At 33.8% G+C, this 20,764-nt stretch overlaps 4 protein-coding genes across 7 annotated transcripts; 2 read left to right on the top strand and 2 right to left on the bottom strand.

The window, feature by feature from the left end:
* The first annotated feature begins 342 nt into the window (after nucleotides 1-342).
* On the top strand, nucleotides 343-6,541 carry LOC125851712 (DEAD-box ATP-dependent RNA helicase 58, chloroplastic). Of its 4 annotated transcripts, XM_049531474.1 has the most exons (11): nucleotides 374-674; nucleotides 1,203-1,296; nucleotides 2,072-2,133; nucleotides 2,438-2,489; nucleotides 2,595-2,717; nucleotides 3,437-3,541; nucleotides 4,523-4,681; nucleotides 4,786-4,854; nucleotides 5,202-5,291; nucleotides 5,954-6,094; nucleotides 6,238-6,541. In XM_049531474.1, the coding sequence occupies exons 1-11, from the start codon at nucleotides 454-456 to the stop codon at nucleotides 6,514-6,516; spliced, it is 1,395 nt and encodes a 464-aa protein (XP_049387431.1). In that variant the 5' UTR covers nucleotides 374-453; the 3' UTR covers nucleotides 6,517-6,541. The 4 variants fall into 4 exon arrangements, with proteins under 4 accessions (XP_049387434.1, XP_049387428.1, XP_049387431.1 ...); XM_049531477.1 differs by lacking the exon at nucleotides 2,438-2,489 and having other exon boundaries at nucleotides 343-674; nucleotides 2,072-2,185; XM_049531471.1 differs by lacking the exon at nucleotides 2,072-2,133 and having other exon boundaries at nucleotides 373-674; nucleotides 2,376-2,489.
* A 1,031-nt stretch (nucleotides 6,542-7,572) lies between these two features.
* LOC125846423 (glucose-1-phosphate adenylyltransferase large subunit 3, chloroplastic/amyloplastic) lies at nucleotides 7,573-11,577 on the bottom strand. The gene is made up of 15 exons (XM_049525834.1): nucleotides 11,318-11,577; nucleotides 10,995-11,108; nucleotides 10,726-10,899; nucleotides 10,548-10,640; nucleotides 9,999-10,082; nucleotides 9,846-9,901; nucleotides 9,612-9,705; nucleotides 9,413-9,525; nucleotides 9,192-9,264; nucleotides 8,807-8,887; nucleotides 8,539-8,625; nucleotides 8,351-8,455; nucleotides 8,019-8,125; nucleotides 7,861-7,921; nucleotides 7,573-7,763 (listed from the first exon to the last, which is right to left on the bottom strand). Exons 1-15 carry the CDS (start codon nucleotides 11,519-11,521, stop codon nucleotides 7,662-7,664), a joined length of 1,548 nt encoding a protein of 515 aa, XP_049381791.1. The 5' UTR covers nucleotides 11,522-11,577; the 3' UTR covers nucleotides 7,573-7,661.
* Nucleotides 11,578-15,059: 3,482 nt separating this feature from the next.
* On the top strand, nucleotides 15,060-17,616 carry LOC125846472 (uncharacterized GPI-anchored protein At5g19250-like). The gene is made up of 2 exons (XM_049525900.1): nucleotides 15,060-15,272; nucleotides 16,937-17,616. The coding sequence occupies exons 1-2, from the start codon at nucleotides 15,194-15,196 to the stop codon at nucleotides 17,440-17,442; spliced, it is 585 nt and encodes a 194-aa protein (XP_049381857.1). The 5' UTR covers nucleotides 15,060-15,193; the 3' UTR covers nucleotides 17,443-17,616.
* A 382-nt stretch (nucleotides 17,617-17,998) lies between these two features.
* LOC125846464 (uncharacterized) lies at nucleotides 17,999-19,200 on the bottom strand. The gene has a single exon (XM_049525889.1). It carries the CDS (start codon nucleotides 19,056-19,058, stop codon nucleotides 18,198-18,200), a length of 861 nt encoding a protein of 286 aa, XP_049381846.1. The 5' UTR covers nucleotides 19,059-19,200; the 3' UTR covers nucleotides 17,999-18,197.
* Between the last annotated feature and the right edge of the window lie 1,564 nt (nucleotides 19,201-20,764).

The raw sequence follows: 20,764 nt of genomic DNA, 5'->3' as shown, positions 1-20,764 counted from the left end.
TATTTAATTAGTACATTTTTTAAAGAATTAATTATTTATAGTGGATCTCGCATTCTATGTTTAGATTATTTTAGATTTTAAATATGAGTGTTCAATATTGAGTTATCAATTTTCAGTTTTTGAAGGTATTGAAAATCACTTCGTCATAAGATATTAAAATAATATAAAATTGAAAATTTATTAGATACACCTTTTCAAAAATTAGATAGTTTCTTTTTTGTAAAAAGGAGTATTTACAGATCTTGATCATGATACGATTTGTAATATTATGGGAAAAAAAATCATTTTATATAAAAGATTTAATACTATTTAATTGAAGTAATTTCATTTTATCCCAAAATTCTAGAAAATGAATATTTTTGCACACCTCAGCCTCACAATCGACGTCGTCTTTTGTTTCATCTTCTTCAGTTAACCTCTGTACACTTGTCGAGTCCAATTCCTTCTTCCTGAATGGCGTATTTCTCTGCAACTCAACTGCAAACTCTTTCATGGACTTCATGGATTAACCCTAACGTTACCTATCGAACTCCGAAACTTTTGTTCTATCCAAAGCCTTTGAGAGCTTCCTTCAGCTCATCCAATGTTGAAACTACAACTCTAACGAAGGATTCATCAATGACAACGCTCCGGGAACTCTGTTATGGTCACGTGCAAGAGCACGTGATTCGCCGGTAAGATTATGTTCCTTAATGCTTCACTCTTCAATTTGTCACATTGCTTTGATAGTTGATATTCCGGAATTTTCCAGAAGGATAGTGTTAATGCTACAGAAATTTTCTCCAAATATTGATTCAATTGATACTTGCAAAGTACTTTTACAGAAATTGAGCCTGTCGAAACTGGAAAGTGTGATTTTAAAGTAATTAGTAAGTACTTCATAAGCTCCAAATTTTGATTAAAATAAATTAAATTTTGCTTGTGAAGTAATTATCTAAGTAATTTTTAAATTTAAAGCTTTAGGCATTATTTGTTGGAAATCGTTGTAGTATATGTTTGAAGTTTCTGAATATAGAGTGATTGAACTTTTTATTTCGTAATAAAGGCAGCAGAATTTTTTTGTAGAAATTGCTTGAAATGATAGTTTTCTCCAGATTTTTCAAGGAAAAAAATGAAAGTGAGATTTTTTATTTATGTATAGAATTGTGTTATTTAAAAGGTTGGCTCTAAGGAAAAACTGATACATGGAGCTCAAACTGCAGGGCAGAAGAGGTTGGATATGTGATACCTACAGAAGTGCAGCTACAGGCATTGCCTTTCCTCTTTTCTGGACGTGATTGTGTGCTTCATGCTCAGGTTGATACATACTTTTGGAACATTGCTTCAGTGTTGTAACTGTTGAAATTTGACTGCATGATTGTTGATGTTTTTATGTGGGGAGGACTTTGTATTGAAGACATGCTTTATGCATTGCTTCTGAATTTTCTTGCAATAATGATTTATTTATTGGGTGCTGTATCACTTTTCTCAAACTTCAATGTTCTTTGATGCCATTCTATCATCCTTTGTAGCATCTATTGTTTAGTAAATTGTGAGTTACTCTGGGTAGGCGAACAAAATTCTTGACTTAAGCACAATCTCTTTTAAATGCCATTGGGTGATTATAGTACTATGTACTGTTGAGCATATTCTTACAGATACTAGGGGTTGGAATGTGGATGTTACAAATTTTTATCAATTTTAGTATATGTCCTTTCTGTTCTTTTATTGTTTCGTTGTGTCCCACTCCTCATATCCAATAGTGAGGGCTGAATCGTCTTCTTAATTATGCTTGACATTTCATCATTTAAATGATATCCATCATGTGATTGTTTTTTATCAGGGAAAACGAACTGCTAAAAGGGCACTTAAAAGTTCCAACTTCCAAGTTTCATAGTAGGAGAAATGTAGAAGTTGAAAACATGAAATGTAAAGAGACCAGAACTACAAGTTCTTAGCAATAGAACTATTCATTGACCATTTTTAATCATTTTTCCTTTTCTTATTCTCTTCTCAGTTTCTCCCATTTCCAACTGGCCTCCTGTATTGTTAATGAAATTGAAGTTGCTTTTTCTTTCTATTATCCCACTAGACAGGTTCTGGGAAAACCTTGGCATACCTGCTCCAAGTATTGTCAGTCGTTGACAGTCAAAGGTTTGCAGTACAAGCATTGATCGTGGTGCCTACTAGGGAGCTTGGTATGCAAGTAAGTTTTTGTGGAGTTANATGAAATGTAAAGAGACCAGAACTACAAGTTCTTAGCAATAGAACTATTCATTGACCATTTTTAATCATTTTTCCTTTTCTTATTCTCTTCTCAGTTTCTCCCATTTCCAACTGGCCTCCTGTATTGTTAATGAAATTGAAGTTGCTTTTTCTTTCTATTATCCCACTAGACAGGTTCTGGGAAAACCTTGGCATACCTGCTCCAAGTATTGTCAGTCGTTGACGGTCAAAGGTCAGCAGTTCAAGCATTGATCGTGGTGCCTACTAGGGAGCTTGGTATGCAAGTAAGTTTTTGTGAAGTTATTCCTTTTTGCTTTCCATTTATAATGTATGTTTGCTGAAAGTAGGAACATTAGGGATGCACTGACATTGTTTTCTGCTTTATCTAGGTTACAAAAGTTACTCGGATGCTTGCTGCAAATCCTTCAGAACATGAATCAGGACTGAAATCATGCACTGTTATGGCTCTTCTAGATGGGGGGATGTTGAAACGACACAAGAGTTGGCTAAAGGTACAGAAGCTTTTAATGTTGCTTGTAAATTTCATGTCCTTGAGCGAGAAAAGTTTAAATCAGTATTCATGCGTCCCCAGAGTCTCTTTTTTAAATTCGTCTACTTGCCTCACATGAATATGTTGACATCAGAACTCTTAATTAAGTTTTAATTTTTCTTTTTCTGGGATCCTCTTAGTAAACCTTTGATACTTTGTTGTATTTTGTCCAAGTTTCATTCTCATTTGATGTATATTATTGTTGTTGTTGTTGTTCTCTATCTTGCATCTTGAAGTTTACATTCTTCACTGCGAGAATGATATAAAGCGTGTAATTTTCAAATTCATATGTGCAATTGTGCGTAAAACTAAGAGATTAGTTCAGAACCGTGTGAAACAAATTTAGTGTACAGCTGAAACACTACTGATATCCATCATCTCTCTCTCTCTCACACACACACAAAAAAGAAAAGGCTTAGACTTGGTCTGTAGGTTTTCTTTGTAAGGTGGTATTGAGGGAGTACACCTTATCTTTTTAAAGGTATTATTGTGGAGCATTAGCTCATTTTCTGTACTTTTGCAATTTTATTTTTTATGATAGTCTGTCAACTCGTTCTTACTTCTGTTGCCTCTCTCTCAACACCTCTGTTTTGTTTATTACTGCTCTTTCTCCCAGAAATTAAGAGGAAGCTTCAGCATATTTTTACGAGGTGTGACTCTGAGATGTTTGTGCCATTACAGGCTGAGCCACCCACCATTGTTGTTGCAACTATAGGAAGTTTGTGTCAAATGCTTGAGAAACATATTTTGAAGCTGGATACCTGCCAAGTACTTGTTGTTGATGAGGTAATCAAGATGCATTTTCTTTCATATATTTTCTCTTTGCCTGTGTTGATCCTTTATTTGAATGGGATCCCATGAAGAGTGAGACTAATAGCATCAGCATATGGATGCTGCTCAGCAATTGAAAAAGATGCTACCAATGTCGTTGTAACTTCCCTTTTCTATATTTTTCCTTTCCATTTGTAAAATCACAACTACAATAATATATTCTTTGGAAAATTCTATATCATGAACAAGTCATGACAAACTATGTAATTTAACTATTCCTAAGCCTCATACCATAACAAGTGAATCTTATGCATGCTTGTATTGTGCAACTATTTTGCTCAACTTCAACTCAATGCTTAAAACAGAAATACATGTTCATTATTGCACCGATTTGTAGGTGTGAACTCTGGTGAGAAATGTGTTAAAAAGGGGATGAAGTAGACCTAAAATCACATAGAAGAAAGTTGTCTAGAAAAGTTAACAATTTCTTGGAATCTATGCAGACTTAGCTAAAGATAGAGCACGATGAAGAAAAAGATCCAATAGCATCTAGTAGTTGAGAATAGTAATCTTGTTAGTTCCCGCCACAAGAAAGACACATGGAAGATGTATGCTGAGCGCGCAGAGGAGTTGATAGTTTGTCTCGGTAGGGAACTGTACGATCTTTTCCCCTATTGTATTGAATCAATAAAAAAAAGAGGCCAGTGCTACGCTATTGTTTGATGCATTGGTTTGAACCTATTGCTTTTCTAGGAGTGTGACCTTATCATTGATTGATATGCCAGTAACAATATAGAGAACTTTTAATATTGTCATTGTTATTACTATTATTTATGTATATTTCACTTATCTTGGATTATTCTTTTGTTATGATGATAACATGAGTTGAGTTTATTAAGTGAAGAACAAAGTTAATGGGGATTCTCATACCTGACTCCAACTTGTTTGGGATTGAGTCGTATTTGTTGTTGTTTATCTTCATTTTACATATTTTAGGTTGATTTCATGTTCAATTCTTCAAAAGAAGTCAGCTCTCTTAAAAGGCTGTTGACATCCTACTCATCCAGCAAGAACCGTCAAACGATCTTTGCTAGTGCTTCAATTCCCCAGCACAGAAGATTTTTGTACGACTGTATGCAGCAAAAATGGACCAGGGTAAGCTGGAACAAGTATCTTTGACATGATTTCTCTTTTTATGACTTTGTTATGATCTTCTGATAATCGCATCACAGGCGTACTTATCTAATTTATAATGACAGGCTGATGTAGTTCACGTCCATGTGAATTCAGTAGAGCCGATGCCTTCATGCCTCTATCATAGATTTGTGGTGATACTGTCATAAACTTCTACAACTCTCTTTACTTCTCTTTTCTTGCAAATTAACTCACTTACAAATTCCATTTACTGGAATAAGCTCATTACTTGTCTCTCTAGATTTTTGTTAATTTCATTTTCACAGTTTTACGGTATCCTAGAACTGGCTAGAAGTATTAGATGGAACAATCCCCAACAAGCATAGAATAAATAAAATCAGCAATCTTTTTGTTAACTGGTGTGGGATGGAACTGCCATACTGAAAAAGTACCTGTAATTAGATCATTCTCTTTCATGTTGCTGGAAACTATATTTCCATTTCCATGAATGTCTAATTTTTTTTAACTTTTCATGTGTCAGGTATGCAACAGAACGGAAAAGAATCCAATGTTACTCTCTTTATTGCAGACAGATTCACCTGGATCTGCCATAATATTTGTCAGCGAGCAAGTTAGTATCTTCAACCCTGCTAAGTCTCTGTACAATAATTATTTTTTGTGTTTCGTTATGAGTGATTGGGAACCTTAATTCCTTATATAGTGGGATTAATTGTGATATTGATCACTTTCAAGTATTGACACCCCTCTTTATTCATAATCATTGAAAGCACACACCAGAAACTTCTCAAATTTAGAGGTAGGCTGAGTTTCCAGAATGATCTTGTAGAGAAAAGCTATGTGATAATTCTCACCCCCCCTGCGCAGGAGCTGCAAGAAGTTGCACTTTGCTGGGAACGTTTCTTATGCTTCCTTTACGTGTCTTTCTAAATGTGATGTTATTTGGGGTGCTACGTAGAACTTCTAAATATCATTAAGGGGATGCATCTGTATGTTTAGTAGCTTCTTTTCAACTTTATGTATAAATTGAACGTGTAAACTTCCCCTATTGGAATTTTAAAAGTTCATTTTCCTTCCCTTTGTTATGTTTTGGATTTATGCTCTCTTTAACATCAGAAGAAATCAGACCTTACTTCAAAGAAAAATCAGTTGTCTGTAAATCACATGTCTAATTGAATAAATTGGAAAGAACCACAGTCATAGTCTCTATGCAACTTTGATTTTCTAGTGTTATAGCAATTGCATGCCTTAATTCTAATGTTAACTTTTGAGCAGTCTGGGAAGTCAAAAAAGGCAGGAAGTGCACCATCAACTACTCTTTTGGTAGATTTTCTAAAGTCCTCTCGTGGGAGATTTTCTGACGTCTCTCTTCTAGAGGAAGATATGAATTTCAATCAACGAGCTGCATCCTTATCTGTAAGTTCTGCTGAGATATTATTGGTATCTGGTCGATTTATCATTTTAGATTCCCGGAAATGGTGAACTAATTTTTGTGTTGCTGCCAGATTGTAATTCTTGTTCCTATCTTAGTGTGTGGTTTATATGTTCTTGGGATACAGGAGCTTCGAGGAGGAGGAGGAAGAGGAGGAGGAGGTTATTTATTGGTGGCAACAGATATAGCAGCTAGAGGTGTTGATCTACCAGAGACAACACATATATACAATTTTGATATCCCAAAAGATGCAGTGAATTATCTCCATCGAGCTGGAAGAACTGGAAGAAAACCATTTTCAGATAAAAAATGTTTTGTTACCAGCATTATAACAGTGGAAGAGCGGTTTGTGTTACAGAGATTCGAAAATGAATTAATGTTCTGTTGTGAACAATTATTCTTTTAACTGTGCATTGAGTTCTTCTCCATAATTGTTGGCCTCAAAAGTCATCTCTGCCTCTCTCTTGCTGTTTTCTTTTCTAAACCAAGGAAAAGATAAATAAACAGCTGATACGACCAATTAGGGTGTGTATGGTATTCTGGAACAAAAAATTCAGTCCTCCCATGTTTGGTTGGTCAAAATGTTTTGGAAAATATTCTCTAGAAAATATGTTTATAAAAATTACGAAATTGACTTCTCTAGTGGGAATAGAAAGACTAGTTTCTTAAATGACATTCCACGTTCATTGTCTCCTCCCATCCCCAACGCCCCCACCCCCACCCCCTGCCACCCCACCCCACATAGCGTTTTTCTAGATTACTTATAAATGCATTTGGGACAATACTTTTTTGCTTACTTACCGAACACCAGAAAATGAATAAGAAAATCATTTATTTTCCAATATAACATTTTCATATTTTCCTTTGTACCATATACACCCTTAATTTTGCCCAGAATATTACATCAAGAGAGTATTTCAGTCCTTTGGCTCTTTCAAGTTCTAACAGCTGTGTAATTTTTCAATTTAAGGAAGACATTTTGCTGAACAAATTGGTAATATGTCAACATTTTATGGTTCTCTTCAAGTGCTCTTTCAAGAAAATTAACCCTATGTTCCTTTATCTTTACTAAATTGTTAACTTACCACCTTAAATTCCCAAAAGAAGATCCAGTCGAGCAGTGTTGGTGAGGATGCAGTACACGTGAGAAAACAGAGGAAAGATTTGAATAATGCAGCAATCAAGTGCAAGGCTGTACAGGTTTTTATGCACTAAGTAGTCTTACCTGTAAGTTTAAACTTCCTATCCTTCTTTAGTTCTGACTAGAAGAAAGTTGTTTCCAACTAGTTAAAAATATTACTGTGAAAACCATATTTTGTTAGTGTCGTCAACTAGTTTATTGAAAATGTTCACCTTTGAACAGACATTTTATTCTTAGTTCAAAATTCATCAATGGGAGAAACAACCCTTTTTATCATTGGCCTGTTGTTCAATATTTACTTGCTGAATGTGGAAAAGTTGATAATCTGAAACTTTTACTTCTCATATTTCCGAATTTTCTTGGTGCCAATGCTACTTGAAAGAAAAGACAAAAAGACATTGTCACACTTGTCATATCACAGTTCCATCTGGGATTGTTGAGTTCTTCGATATGACTGTGATGCCTGATCGGATGTAAAATCCTTCTGAGGATCTGTCTGCTTCTTGTACACCCTACAAATTGATGTATCAGAGGAAAATAAGTGAGTCCCAGTAATAGCAAGATAAAATTTGATCTCTTGCTGTTGCTGGGAGTATGGGAGGGTCATACCTCTGAGTTGGCAATAACAACATTCTTTCCAATTCTTGCATTCTTGTCAATGATGCAATCTCTGCATATTAGTTGAAATAACGTGAGAAATGAAATTAGAATCACATTCATTTTCTCGCTTGATAAACACTAAAGGAGAACATTTTTTAGTGATTTACTTTATTCTGGTATTCTCTCCTATTCCTAAAGGCACTTTTCCTTCAGCTAGCTGTGAAGCAATCTCAGCATCAGTTTCATAGTAGTCAGCGCCAAGCATCACTGTGTCCTGTATGGATTTCAACCAAGTGTATTCTGAATTAGCAGCAATTGCAAAAATCAAGTAAACGTAGAAGCACTTAATATGTTTGTATGGTCTGTTCTAATTGTTTTAATATGAAACACGAATGTACTTGTGTTGGATCCACGTGGAGTCTAGTTGGAGAACCAATTTTTGGTTTTGTTGTTCAAAAGCATAATACTGAACTTTTAATAGCTGTTTTACTAGACTAACCTTCAAGTGAACATTGGTGCCTATACGGGATCGGATGCCGACAACACTGTGCTCCACGAAGCAATTGGTCAAGAAACTACCATGTGATACAATTGAATCAACAATCTGGCAACAAAGAAATATGGTTAGTGGAAGAAATTTAAAGATGTATCTGTTTAAGATTGAAGAAGTGGGTCTGTGCCTTGAACCTTGCTATTATCAATTGCTGATGGAGGTAAGTTTCTCCTTGACGTGTATATTGGCTTTTTTGCATCATAGAAACTAAATCTTGGTGGCTGAAATGGAAAAAGAAAAAAACATAGTTGGTCATATGATTAGTACGGACCATCTTTTTTAATAGTCAAATGAGATTGATTTACAGGTGTTCAATAACCAGATTCCATCTTACTCAGGTTGTTTGAAGAAATAAACCCTTTAAAGACTGTAAAAAACATATAATAGCTCTCTGATTCTTACATGTTCAGTGAGTGCAAGGTTAGCTCTAAAAAAGGATCTGATTGTACCAATATCTTCCCAGTAATCATTGAATAAGTAAGCCTGCAAAATCAAGCAAAACGTGCTTTTACAGGTTGAAGTTAAGTTGCTTAGGAAACCATAACCGAAATAGAGAATTGAATTCTTTTGGGACGATGAAGACATGTGGGGGTAGCAGTGGGGCTGGGGAATAAGATAATAGAGGGGGAGAGGAATTGTGAGCCCGTGAACTGCAATGTAGTACCACTTGCACGTAGAATATCTTGCCTTATGATGGAAACAACAAGATTGGATGTAGTAGTAAAACTTTTTAAACAAACAGATAAGGTCTTGCATAAATGCCTACCAGAAATTAAGTGGTACACACCTTGACACAGAATTCTTTGGCAGAGGCAGGGATGATCTCTGAACCAAAGTCATTTGCAGTTGGAAAACGCCATCTAAAAAGACAAAGAGTAATCATTTCAGCTGGATGCATATAGTTTCTTGGCTTTTTTTGTCCTCTTTCCAAAGCTTCTCTCATTTGCATGTTGACAGGACCATGACACCCTCAAAATAAGGGTATTATAGAAGAAACTCGTTACATACCTTAAAAGATTGAGGAGAATATCCTTCTTGAAGACGTAAACTCCCATTGAAGCAATGTAAGGTTTCTCTTTAGCCTCTTCTGGAGATAATCCTAGAACAGTTGTGTCAACTGCCTGAAGTACTTGTTGTCAAGTGATTGCAACAACTTTAAAATTTAAAGTAGATTAAGCTCTGAGACTGTCAAATTTTCAAGAATTACCATCGCCTTCAAATCATCTCCTTTTGGCTTTTCACTGAAGGACATGACCCGCCCTGTGTCATCAATTTTCATCAAGCCAAAATCTGAAGCTCGACTATCATGAAAATATAGAAGTGATTCAATAGAAGAAATTATGTCTTGTAGTGATTTTCAAAGCAGTCTTTGAGAAAGTATGCCATCGTTGAGAAGAACAAATAGCCTATATAGTATCTAGATTATCCCTCCTAATGCTACCTGTCATCTATTGGCAAACTTGATATGGTAATGTCTGCACCACTTTGCCGATGACTCTGTCAAGAAGATGGAAATATCAATGTGGAGTAATAGGTGATTTCAGATATATGATATCAATCAAGGTAAGTACTTATAGCTTAGTCTAGTCTTCACCTGAACAAAGTGCAGGTAGTCCATTCTATACAAGTGATCTCCAGAGAGAATGAGCACATCTTCTATGTCCTTGCTTCTTGCATCCTTAAGTTATGGAAAATCAGTGTGAACATTGCAAATTCAGTGTTTACAAGAATTAGTGTCATGTTTGTGACTAAGCCATATAATGAGGCTAATTTTGGGCTGGCTATAGCAGAGTGTAGAAAAAGTATTGCTTATATTTACATGCTGTTGTGCTGTATTTTCCTCATGATTAAGTTCCCTGGAAGAAATTAAACCGATACAAACTTAGCTAACTTGATCTTGCATTGGTAATTTGTTGAGGATGAAAACTATTAGTGGCCCTTTAGTTTACTTCTATGCCATCAAGTCATCAACAATTATATTCAGGTCGACTATAATTGAAATCTCCAGTTATGATGTATGAATCTATGCATTTCGATTCTTCTTCAGAAATATTGCAGTTCTGGAATATATTGATGCTTGCACTGTTATTAGGGTAAATTACTAAATTATGGATATTGCAATTCAATATGACCATGTGTGTACCTCGAAAAGCCAGTGAAATTGCCTCACAGCATCTGCAGTACCTTGGAACCATCTTTTACCTAATTCACCTGGTGTTTGAGTTGCTGCTAAGACCTGTACTACAACTTATCAGCCATGATGCTGCCAATATCATCAAAACCTGAAACTAAGAAAATGAAAATTGATGTTGTATGTTTACCTCGACATAGCCATCTCCGAATGTGACCCCATTGCCAAAGTTGTAAGCACGAGCTATATGCCTGTTAAGTGAGGCTGAGTTGAATTGAGTGAGAATGTATACTTTGTTGATGCCACTGTTAATACAGTTGCTCATTGGTACATCAATTAACCTATATGCTCCTCCCATAGGAACCTGAAGCGAATTGATAATGACTCAATGGTGAGATGCAGATAGCTCTGCAAAACTGGTAGTAATAATCTCTCTCATAATCTGAAAAGAAAACTTACGGCAGGCTTAGCACGACGTTTGGTGAGGGGGAAAAGACGAGTTCCCGCTCCCCCTCCTAGAATGATTGCTACTACTGTCCTTGCATCGTCCTTCTTTGCTTCAAGATCCTTCAACTGTCCACATTTAACAGTTAGTCAAAATGGCCATTTTTAGAGGCAAAGTTTGAGACGAATTCAACTACTACATAATGATATGGTGTGATACTGTGATTAGTTAAGCTGTTTTAACATAAGTTGCTCATTTGATCTAACTCCCAAGTAGTCACCAATGCTTCATTCAAAATTGTAAATGAAGCAAAGATATACATATATAGAAGACTCACCTTAGCCTCACCTGCAATATCAGTTGTAAGTGACATGCAGATATTAGGCTTCACTACATTACTCCTTAACTGAAATTTTGTATACTTGAGTTTCTTCCCCATCAATTCTCCATTGCAAAACTTCACTACCTTCAAGTTTCTCCCTGTCAGTGCTGCAGGGTTACTACGAAGTAGCGCGAATCTCCCATCAGCAGCCAGAGACATTTTTTTTCTCTGAGAATCAAGAGTAGTGAAATGGATGTTTATATTTGTGTATTTTTTTGATATATGAAACTTGAGGACTAGGAAGTTGGAAACAACAAGGTATGTTTACAATTACAGGGGTTGGGGTTGGGGTAAGGGGCATACTATTGGTTGGAGTGGCCGCGTTATCCAAATTTAATTGTATCCACCAATTCATGTGAACTTTCAAAAGAGAAAAAATCTACGTGATTTTTCTTCTTTTGTTTTTTCTTTTTGCAAATAATAACTTGTAAAGCATAAGAATATGCTTTTGGTTTCTGTATATCGAACTTAAGCCCCTCTCTTCTGATTTTTTAATTCCTTTTTTGGGATTGATATTTAGGTACAAGTCCTATTTAGAATTGACTTCTTAATTCAAAATTGTTTCGACACATTTTAAGCTTAAAAAAAACTGAATATTTTTGAAAAAATTGGAAAATATTATATGGTTAACCAAGATATGGATGTAGAGATTCTTGTAAATGGATTTGAGATATTTACGAATTAAATTGGGAGATTTTAGGAGAGCGAGGGAAAACTCAATTTTTTTAAAAAAGTTATAGGTTATTATTATTTATATTTGCTACTTTTATTAGTCGAAAAAGTAATAAATAGTCATTTTGTGCCATTTTTTTCGAAATTGGACTAATAAATATCAATTTCATTAGTTGGTAAACAGTAAACTTGGTACATCATGTCAAATTTTTCTTCATTTTTTTTTTAATTTGAATTTTGAGTGAAGTAGAGCCCAGGAACTAGTTGCCAATTTGCCTCCTTTTTTATTTTTTGATATCTTCCTGCTCATATGATATATTTCCTAGAATAATTAGTACAATAAAAATTAGTTTCCTAAAATTACAGGATAGGACATTTGTCTCGTTGATTTAACTTTATATAGGTGGCTGTGTAAAAAAATTGGTCTTGACAATTTAACTTATATAATTGACGATGTAAAGAACTTATATATGATTATAATTTTAGCCTAAAAGAACAAGAAATGCTTTTAAAAAATAATCTAAATGACAACTCAGGCTTAGACCTCGGGGTGGTGCCATACAGAATTATTGGGTAAATTTGGAAATAAATTGAAGACTAGAAATAAAAAATAGAACTCCTGGTCTTTGATAACACATACTTAAAAGGAGGCAATTTATTTATATCAAATCATGGATGTATAATATGTGTTCGAACATAAATAATAGTAACACTTAACTGTGTGGTTAATTGATGTGAATTATTAAATTATTTAGTCATAGTAAATTAAAGCATATACATATTTACCTAGGAAAAAATAGTTTACTTTGTGAAATTTATTATTTTAAAAACATTTTTATCCAAAGGAGGAAATTTTCTGAATAAAAACATTTCTCATCAATTATAACGGTACAAATAGAGGTAGCAAGACCACTAAAGGATGTGATTAGTGAATGAGGCTGCTTTTTGTTTGATTAGAATTCTTGATTTCGAATTTGAGTATGAAAGAATTATTGATAAAGAGAATTTCTCCTGATCGGTTTCTAGGTAGACCAAATTTGAATTAGTCAAATTTCAATGCAACACAGTTAGAAAAATAAATGAAACAGAAGAAAGTACATAGCTATGGATTAAAGTGAATCCACCCTTCTTTAGCTATACATTTTTACTATTTTGACATGTAAAGAAAGAAAAATAAACTAAAATGTTATAAGTTCTGTCTAAATTGAAATATTTTTTTTATTTTTTTATTTTTTGTCTAAATTGAAATATCAACAAAATTTCCAAGGTTTTTTGTAGTACATAAAACTAAATATTGAGAAAAACGCCTAAAATTGGAGTTAATTAGTTTGTATATCAACCTCATCCATTTACAAGAGTTAGAACCCAAAAATGTCTCAATACACCTCAATTCTAAACAAAAGCGAATTTAGGAATAAATATATGAATTTTTACTTAGATATTTATTAATACTTAATAGATTTTTTGATGTATATATACGATCAGAGCAAAACTGCAAAAGTTACTGAGTTCATGGTAATTAGACTTCTAGATCTACTTGCTCTTTTATGTTATTTTCATTTAAAAGAAAAATCTTAATAAAAGATATTGAATTAAAGCTTTGGATTTGTTAGAGGTTCTGTTTGGCCATGAGTCGTAGTCATAATCTGATAGCTTCCTTTTGACGTTGATTCTACACCTAATATTTGTGAACCACCAAACAAACTCTAAAATTTCCTATTTTTTTCTTTTTCTACTTCTTCCTTTTTAAAATTTAAAATTTAAAATTTAAATCTAAACCATAGTAAAATTTTATGGACTTAATGTAGGATAGTCTACTTAAATAATCACAAGTTTGATGCATGCATATATTATTACTAAAATACAACCTAGAGCAACAAAATATTGTAGCTAATATAATATATACACTGTCATAAAAATAACTTTTAGCAGCAATAAATATACACATTAATAAAAAGTGTTAAATTTTTTAATCGACATTAGTTAATTGTTATTGAATTCAATGTCGCTATAAGCTTTAATGACATTAACAAAGAGTGCTAAAATGTAATTATCACTAAAATTACCTTTTAAAATATATATTTAGTAATAATTAAACTATTGTTATTAACTAATTGCCGTTAAAAAATATTGATGCAGTGATAGGACTATAAAAAAATATGATTCTACTTTTTGGATTTTTGCACCGACTAAAAAATCACTTCAACATATATTCTGTACAATACAAAACTTAAGCAACAGTCTCATTAAAAAATAATCTATATTTCCTTTTCATTATTTCCAGCCGTGGTACTAAAGAAAAGACACTACTACTAATTTAGTTGGGTTAGGAGATGAGACATTTTATTACTAATTAATTTGGTACTGAGGAAGTCATTTTCAATGAAAATATTTTTCTAATTTTTTTTTTTGGATCAGTATTTGGTTTGTGTGTGAAAAAGAATATTAAAAATGATTATCATATTAAAAAATTTAAGGATACTTTAATTAAAAAATTTGAGTACTCAAAATTGATAATAATATCTACAGTCAGTTGGAGCAGGTGATATAAATCTAAACAATCACAATGTTAAAATATGTTTATGTGTGCTCTTCAATTAGAGTTTCTATACTAATTAATTAATGTTTATTACTTCTAAAAGTAATTATCACTAACAACAAAATAGAAATACAAATTCAATTATATGTTAAATCTTAATTTTTGTAAATGACAACTATTTGGAACCATCTATTTTAATAAAAACACGCAGAAGACTTGGTAAATATGGAAAACTGCGCTAAAGAAAATGAAATTTCTTCTCAAAGCACAAGATTCAAGTTGGTGGAAAAAAAAACATATTTATGGCAACAACATGGATGGTGGTGTTATGGTGGAACAGTCTCACTTTAAATAGAGGTCTCGATTCAAATTTTAGATACGGAGAAAATCTTGTTGAAAACGTCATCCTCGAATGAATCGCGATTCGAATTTATTAAAACCAAAAAATAAAAACATGTTTTAAAAAAATAAGAGCAAGCATGGTAACGACGTCGTATCATGTGGTGCGCCACTTTCTAATTGTGTGTGCTGTAGACAATTCCCCATATATGATTTTTCCTCTTTGAATTTTGTTATAAAATCAGAAAGCTCAAAACTCAATCACAAGTAGAGGATCAACAATGGCGTTGCTTCCACGTTATCTCTTACTTTCTCTTCTTGTTCTTAATTCCCTTCTCTTCTCTTTTGTCAAATCTGACGGTACGTAATTTTTCACTATACTTTAATTCTTCATTTTTGCATCAAAGCTGTTATTTTTATTATCATTTCTAATTGCTAATCGGGCTCTGCATATTAGGTGTTGAGCTTCTTCATTTTACCTCTTTTGAAGATCTGGGTTTGTATTGTTGTTTGATAGCGATGACCCATTTCAAGATTTTTTATTTTGTAGATTTGGCGTTGTTCAGTTCAACTTTATTCTTTATTATCTTGCTTGCTTGCTTGCTTACTTTAGTAGTAGTAATAGTAGAGTTCTTGGATCCTGATTGTGTGTTGAGTTTATGGTATTCCAATTTACTGTTTATAGAAAGATTGAGCTTCTTTTGAGCAAGTGGAAAATTAAGTTATTGAAGTTTATATAGTATCAAATAGCGCTAGATCTGCTTCCCAAATACCTGATGAATTAGATAGATCTCTGAGGTTTGTTAAATTACCCTTTTTTTACCTAAGAATCAAAATATTTTTACCTCAGCTAAATGATCCATGGAAAAGTTAGCTGACTTGAATCCAAAGCTAATCTTACTTTCTCTTTTGATAACTGTGGTGTCGGGGTATGGTTTCGTGCATCTCGACTAATTCCACGAGATATCTATCACCTCCCATCAACAACAAGTATCAGGTAACTTTGTCCATCAAGGCTAAGACTAGGACAAATAGGAAGAAATCACCTAACATTTTTGACACCTCATGGTTGTCAATCCACTTCATTGACCATTAGGGTACACCCTTGGGTGCTTGATGGGTTTTGATCTTCAATGCAAGTGATTGCTTCTCGATGAGGCCGCTCCATTATTTTGGAAGTGGCAGAACTTCCGTTAGTAAAATGGGGCGCTATAAAGGAACAATATTCAAATAAGGGATAATATCTCATTTGTAGGTTCTTGATCTTTAGCGATGAACTGGCCTTATACATCAGCAGTTCTTCTTATCATCTTTATCAACCCATATGTTGAAATCATGGTGGATCATTTCTACAAATCTTCTGCCATCAGAGAAATTCATGTGACCTGGTCTACTTTTACTCAGCAGTATCTCAAGCAAGTCAATTCTGAAAACCTCTCTTGGACTGAGAGAGTGTGTTAATGTGTTGCTTTGAGAAATGGATATTAATTGAAATGTGGAAAGAGCTTTTAGCAGAAATTTCTTTTCAGCTTCGAGTTGTTCTGTTTTGGGTTCTTTGTGGTCTAGTTGCTGTTCATTTTTTTCTGTATGCTTTGTCATGCTTTATATAGTATTTTGCCATGATCTCTTTGCTTCAGTCAGCTTTGATATGTTTTTCCTTGAGGTGAGTATCGGAAACAGCTTCTCTACCTCCCTACCTTGGGGTAAGGTTTGCATACACTCTACCCTCCCGGACCCCACTTGTGGGATTACACTGCATATGATGTTGTTGTTCTTGGGTTCTTTGTGGTGTGGATGGAGAGGGATGTATCATGTATACTAAGGGAAGAACTTGAACTGCAGGCACCACGCCTTGTTACATTTCATGAACATCAGTTATCACTATCTAATACACTTCCTAGACTATATTGTGAGTGCACTTTAGGTGTCTTCTCCACATAATATCCCCTTAGGAGACTAATTTTTAATCTTTTATATGGTTCAATATCTGCACTTGGAGTTTCATATTTGTCACCTTGGTGCAGATGAGGAAGACAACCTTTTTAGAAGTATTAACAGCTACAGGACATCCCTAAATTTGACAACTCTGCGCGAGAATGACAAAGCAAAATGCCTTGCTGATGAAATGGCTGACCAATTTAAAAATCAACCCTGCACAAACACAACAGGCGCCAATACTGTACCTGGCACTGAACCTCAGTTCTCTGACTATCCTAATCTACTATCCAAGTGCAAATTGAACGTCACAACCACCAGAGATGCAGTGATAATGCCTGCTTGTGTTCCCAACCTTGTCCCAGACCTCGTTCTTTCCAACTATACAATGTCCCAGTATTCTAATTCTCTGAATGATACCAAGTTTACTGGTGTTGGAATTGGTTCTGACGACAACTGGATAGTCGTAATTTTGACCACAAACAACCTGGAGGGAAGCTTTACACCTGATAATAGTTCAGCAAACATACTTTTTCAGCTTGGTCTAATCTCTCATGCAGTCTTTCTACTCGTGGCATTTCTCCTCTTACTGTGAAAATGTTGAACCTTTACACTTTTTTCTCTATTTTTCACATCGGAGTGTAGTTTCTGTTACCAGTACCTGATTTTGTTGTTAATTTGTAATATTCTAATTGAAAGAGGGAGAATATCAGCTACTATCCCTACAGAAAATGTACCTTAAAAGACTACAAAACCTCTGTTACAAACAGATTCCACTGTCTCATTTATTTTCTGTATTGTATTTCTCTGAAATATTGCAGCATTCATTCTCCACATACAATGTCATTTCAGGCATCAAATCTGCTTGGCATTTACAACTCACATTGCCAAAATCATTGAACTATGTCAATATATAAGAACTACTGGGACATAGGTGACAGCACCAAATCCAGGAAACTTGAACGATAAAGACATCAACCCTCAAAAACACTCAAGAATAAGGAGAGAACAAGTAAAAGGGATAGGAAGATCAAGAACAATAGTTGAATGAATACAAAAACCCAAGCTAAGAGTTGCTTGAACCGTCGTAATCACATCCAATAATCTTAAATTGAAAGAAAGAAAGGAAGGAACGATAGATACTAATTAGATTAACATTCAAATATGAGATTCACAATTCAATAGGAGAGGTTCGCGATACCCTATCTCACAAAGTCTTTATCTTTCACTATCCTAAAACGCGTAAAAGAAAGACATAATACTTGAGTTCAAAGCTCCCAACACAACTCCTAAAATACACTCTACAATAGAGGTTTCTTGATCAATTTGATGTCCTATCAATTGGAATTATCAATCATGATGATTTTGACGACTCCTCTGAGGATTCATCTCTCTCCTGTAAGCTTTAAAGAGATCGATTCCTAAGAAAGTATTAAGCAAATTCATCCCAGCCATACCGAAAAGGGCAAGAGGGAGCTCCACACCACCTTTATCAAACTTTGAAGCATCTCTTATCAGCTTAACAGTAATGAGAATATGAGACACAACTCTTGCTAGAACAAAAGTCGCCCAGTTAAGAACCCATTCCACTTTTACAAAAATGCTGCCATTGCAATCACGAAAACCCGCCATTCTCCGTACTTTACGCAGATGCAGAAACACAGAATGCAGCTCACAAATGAGAGTAAGAATGAGGTAATTGATTGCGACATTTCGATACAAGGCAAGTGTGAAGCAGATAAGGAGTAAGAAATGATGTAATAGAATCGAAGGAATCCATCCGCTGTACAATCGATTTAGGAGCATATCCAATTGATCATAAGCAAAATACCCACACGAAAAGCACAAAGCTGTAATTGCCCATGGCCATGTATGTTCAACAAGCTGTGAATGTTCAAACATCTGATTTACATTTACCCCATTTGAAAGCATCGACTGATTGACCAAAATGAAGAGCACTGAAGCAGATGTAGTGGATGAATGGAGAAGAGATACACAGGTGTTGACAAAGAGGGGATCGCGATTTCGCAGCAATTTGGGGATGACCCAATTGGCCGATTGGTAGAAAATGAAACCCAGAACGATTGAGAACAGTTCCTTGCGCTTGTTAATTAGTATTTCCCACAAAACTGAGAAAACCCAAATGAGCAGTGTGGCCATGAAAAATGCTCCAGTTCTGGTTTCTTGGTTAAACACACTTCCCATCGCCATGGATTCTATCGAATTTGATGCTTAATTTGTCTCAATCTTTCGTTTTGGTTCTTCTTCTTCTTAATTATCTTATCCTCGCAGAAAAGCAAGAAACAGAGGCGTGGAGAGATCAGTATCATTAATTCATATTCTTTCCGTTGGGATTTACGCTTTGTTTGGATGGTTGTATACGACACGTATTGTGTTGTACTCCCTCCGTCCACAATTATTTGGCAGGTATACTAAAAATAGATGTCCAAGATTAATTGTCAATTTAAACAATCAAGAAATAATTAGTCATTTTTTTCCAATTTTGCCCTTAATGATTGTGTAGTTCAATTGAAATGTTATGTGAACTTTTGATATTCTTGATATAGTAGGATTATATTAGTCAAATTACACATTGTATTAAATTTTCTTTGAGGGATGTGCATGACCTTACCCTGACAAACAATTGTGGACGGAAGGAGTATTATTTTGATAAATACAAAGTGTGGATATATTATGGTGCAGGCCTGCAGGATTTTTGTTAAGAAGATTCATACTCTGAAGGGAAAAGAGGTTGGCATCTACTATATATATACACGATAATGGGGCTCAATAATATAAATGATATATTTTGGGCTAATAACCGAGTTTTTGAAGCGATTGTTTGCGTGGATAAAGGAATAAGTTTTTTTATCACAAACATGTACTTTCTTTGACGCTATTTAAGGCATAATAAGATTATCCACATACAACATTTTTGAAATATTTTATGTTGTCAATTATCATGATTTATAGTATTTTTACGATAGATTCACTTTAAGAATCAGTGAAATTTTTTGTATTTTTTTTTCAAAACATATTTTATGTTGTCAATTATCATGATTTATAGTATTTTTACGCAATTTTTAAATATAAAAAAGGACAAATAAATTAAAATGGATCCAATATATGTTATTTTTGTTGTCTCAATTTATGTGACACAAATGAAATATGGAGAGTCATCCAAATTTTCATTTTTTTTTTAAATGTTTGAAGTTGTTAATTATTGTGATTTATAATATTTTTATGTAACTTTGAAATAATGTACATTATTGGTCACTTTGTCCTAATTTATGTGATATGGATAAAATTACAAAATTAACCCTTTTAAAATATCTAAATAAGTTGTTAATTATTATTATTTATAATACTTTTTTGGTTATATTAAAATAATATGTGTTATTTTTTCTGTCCCAATATATGTGAGCCAAATAGAATTCTGAGAGTCAACCTATGTTATTATATAGCTTTTAAATATTTTAAATTGGTAATTATTGTAATTTTTAATGCTTTTTAAGTCATTTGTAAATGATATATGTTACTTCCTTGATTGAGACTTTTCCATTTGAGATATATATATATATATATATATATATATACATATCGTGCTATGTACGGGCTCAATAATATAAATGGTATGTTTTGGGGCTAATAATCGAGTTTTTGAAGCAATTGTTCGCGTGGATAAAGGAATAAGTTTTTTTATCACAAACCTGTACTTTCTTTGACGTTATTTAAGGCATAATAAGACTACCCACATGCAACATTTTTGAAATATTTTATGTTGTCAATTATCATGATTTATAGTATTTTTACGATAGATTCACTTCAAGAATCAGTGGAATTTTTTGTATTTTTTTCAAAACATATTTTATGTTGTCAATTATCATGATTTATAGTATTTTTACGCAATTTTTAAA

The sequence above is a fragment of the Solanum stenotomum genome, chromosome 1, assembly GCF_019186545.1.
Source record: "Solanum stenotomum isolate F172 chromosome 1, ASM1918654v1, whole genome shotgun sequence".
Lineage (NCBI taxonomy): Eukaryota > Viridiplantae > Streptophyta > Magnoliopsida > Solanales > Solanaceae > Solanum > Solanum stenotomum.
This window is presented reverse-complemented; position numbering and strand designations above follow the sequence as displayed.